General features: G+C 65.3%; 1 protein-coding gene across 1 annotated transcript in view; it reads left to right on the top strand.

The window, feature by feature from the left end:
- The first annotated feature begins 397 nt into the window (after positions 1-397).
- AMSG_07184 (AGC/SGK protein kinase) overlaps positions 398-753 on the top strand; it is a 2,022-nt gene continuing 1,666 nt past the window's right edge. Inside the window, exon 1 of the mRNA XM_013901179.1 lies at positions 398-518. Coding sequence (XP_013756633.1) covers positions 438-518 — 81 coding nt within the window. The 5' untranslated portion in view covers positions 398-437. The remainder of the gene's footprint in view (positions 519-753) is intronic.

The following is a 753-nucleotide window of genomic DNA, read 5'->3' as shown; positions in this document are numbered from 1 at the left end:
AGGTGGGAGGTGGCGTGGACTGTGGTGTGTGGGCGGTGGAGGGGGTGGAGAGAGTGTGGGAGACGTGGGGGGGGGCTGGGGCGGTGGCGGTGGCGGTGGCGTTGTCGGTGGCTGGCGGTGGTAGCTGGCGGAGGGCGACGGACGGGAGTGCTTGGAGGGGGGGGGGGGGGGGGGGGGGGGGCATCGACCTCACCGACATCGACCTCAACGTCGCCAATTGTTGACGCATCAGCCCGCCGACATCAAGAGCCATTGACAGTGTGGTCGGTGGAGCTTTGCGTGGTACATTGCATCGTTGCTGATCAGCCTCGCTACCTGGTCTATGTCCCTGCCCCTGGCCACTGGCCGCTGGCCGCTGGCTGCGGCTTTGTTGGCTGCGGCTTCGTTGGTAATGAACTGTTGGGCACCACCTCTCGCCTCGGGCACCAGGCTCGACCATGTCGTCGTCCACAACAAAGGTGTACAAGGTGGCGGTGGTCGACGCCATCGTCAAGACAGATGCTGCCAAGCCATTTACCGTACGCCAAGCCTGTTCCCCTTCCCCTCCCCTTCCTTGCCAGCCAACGCTGTCGTCAGGTGGCTGGGCCAGGTCACACGGTGGAGGCACCTATGCCGCCACGTCCCACGCACCGCCTCCGTCCCACACCGTCACCCTCTTCCTCCCCCCCACACACACATACATACATACACACTCACACACACGCCTTCACTCTCCCCTCCCCTCCCCTCTCCCCCTCTCCCCCCCCCCTCCAT

Source organism: Thecamonas trahens, assembly GCF_000142905.1.
Source record: "Thecamonas trahens ATCC 50062 unplaced genomic scaffold supercont1.31, whole genome shotgun sequence".
Lineage (NCBI taxonomy): Eukaryota > Apusomonadida > Apusomonadidae > Thecamonas > Thecamonas trahens.
The sequence above is the reverse complement of the archived record's forward strand: the minus strand, read 5'-3'. Positions and strand labels throughout refer to the sequence as shown.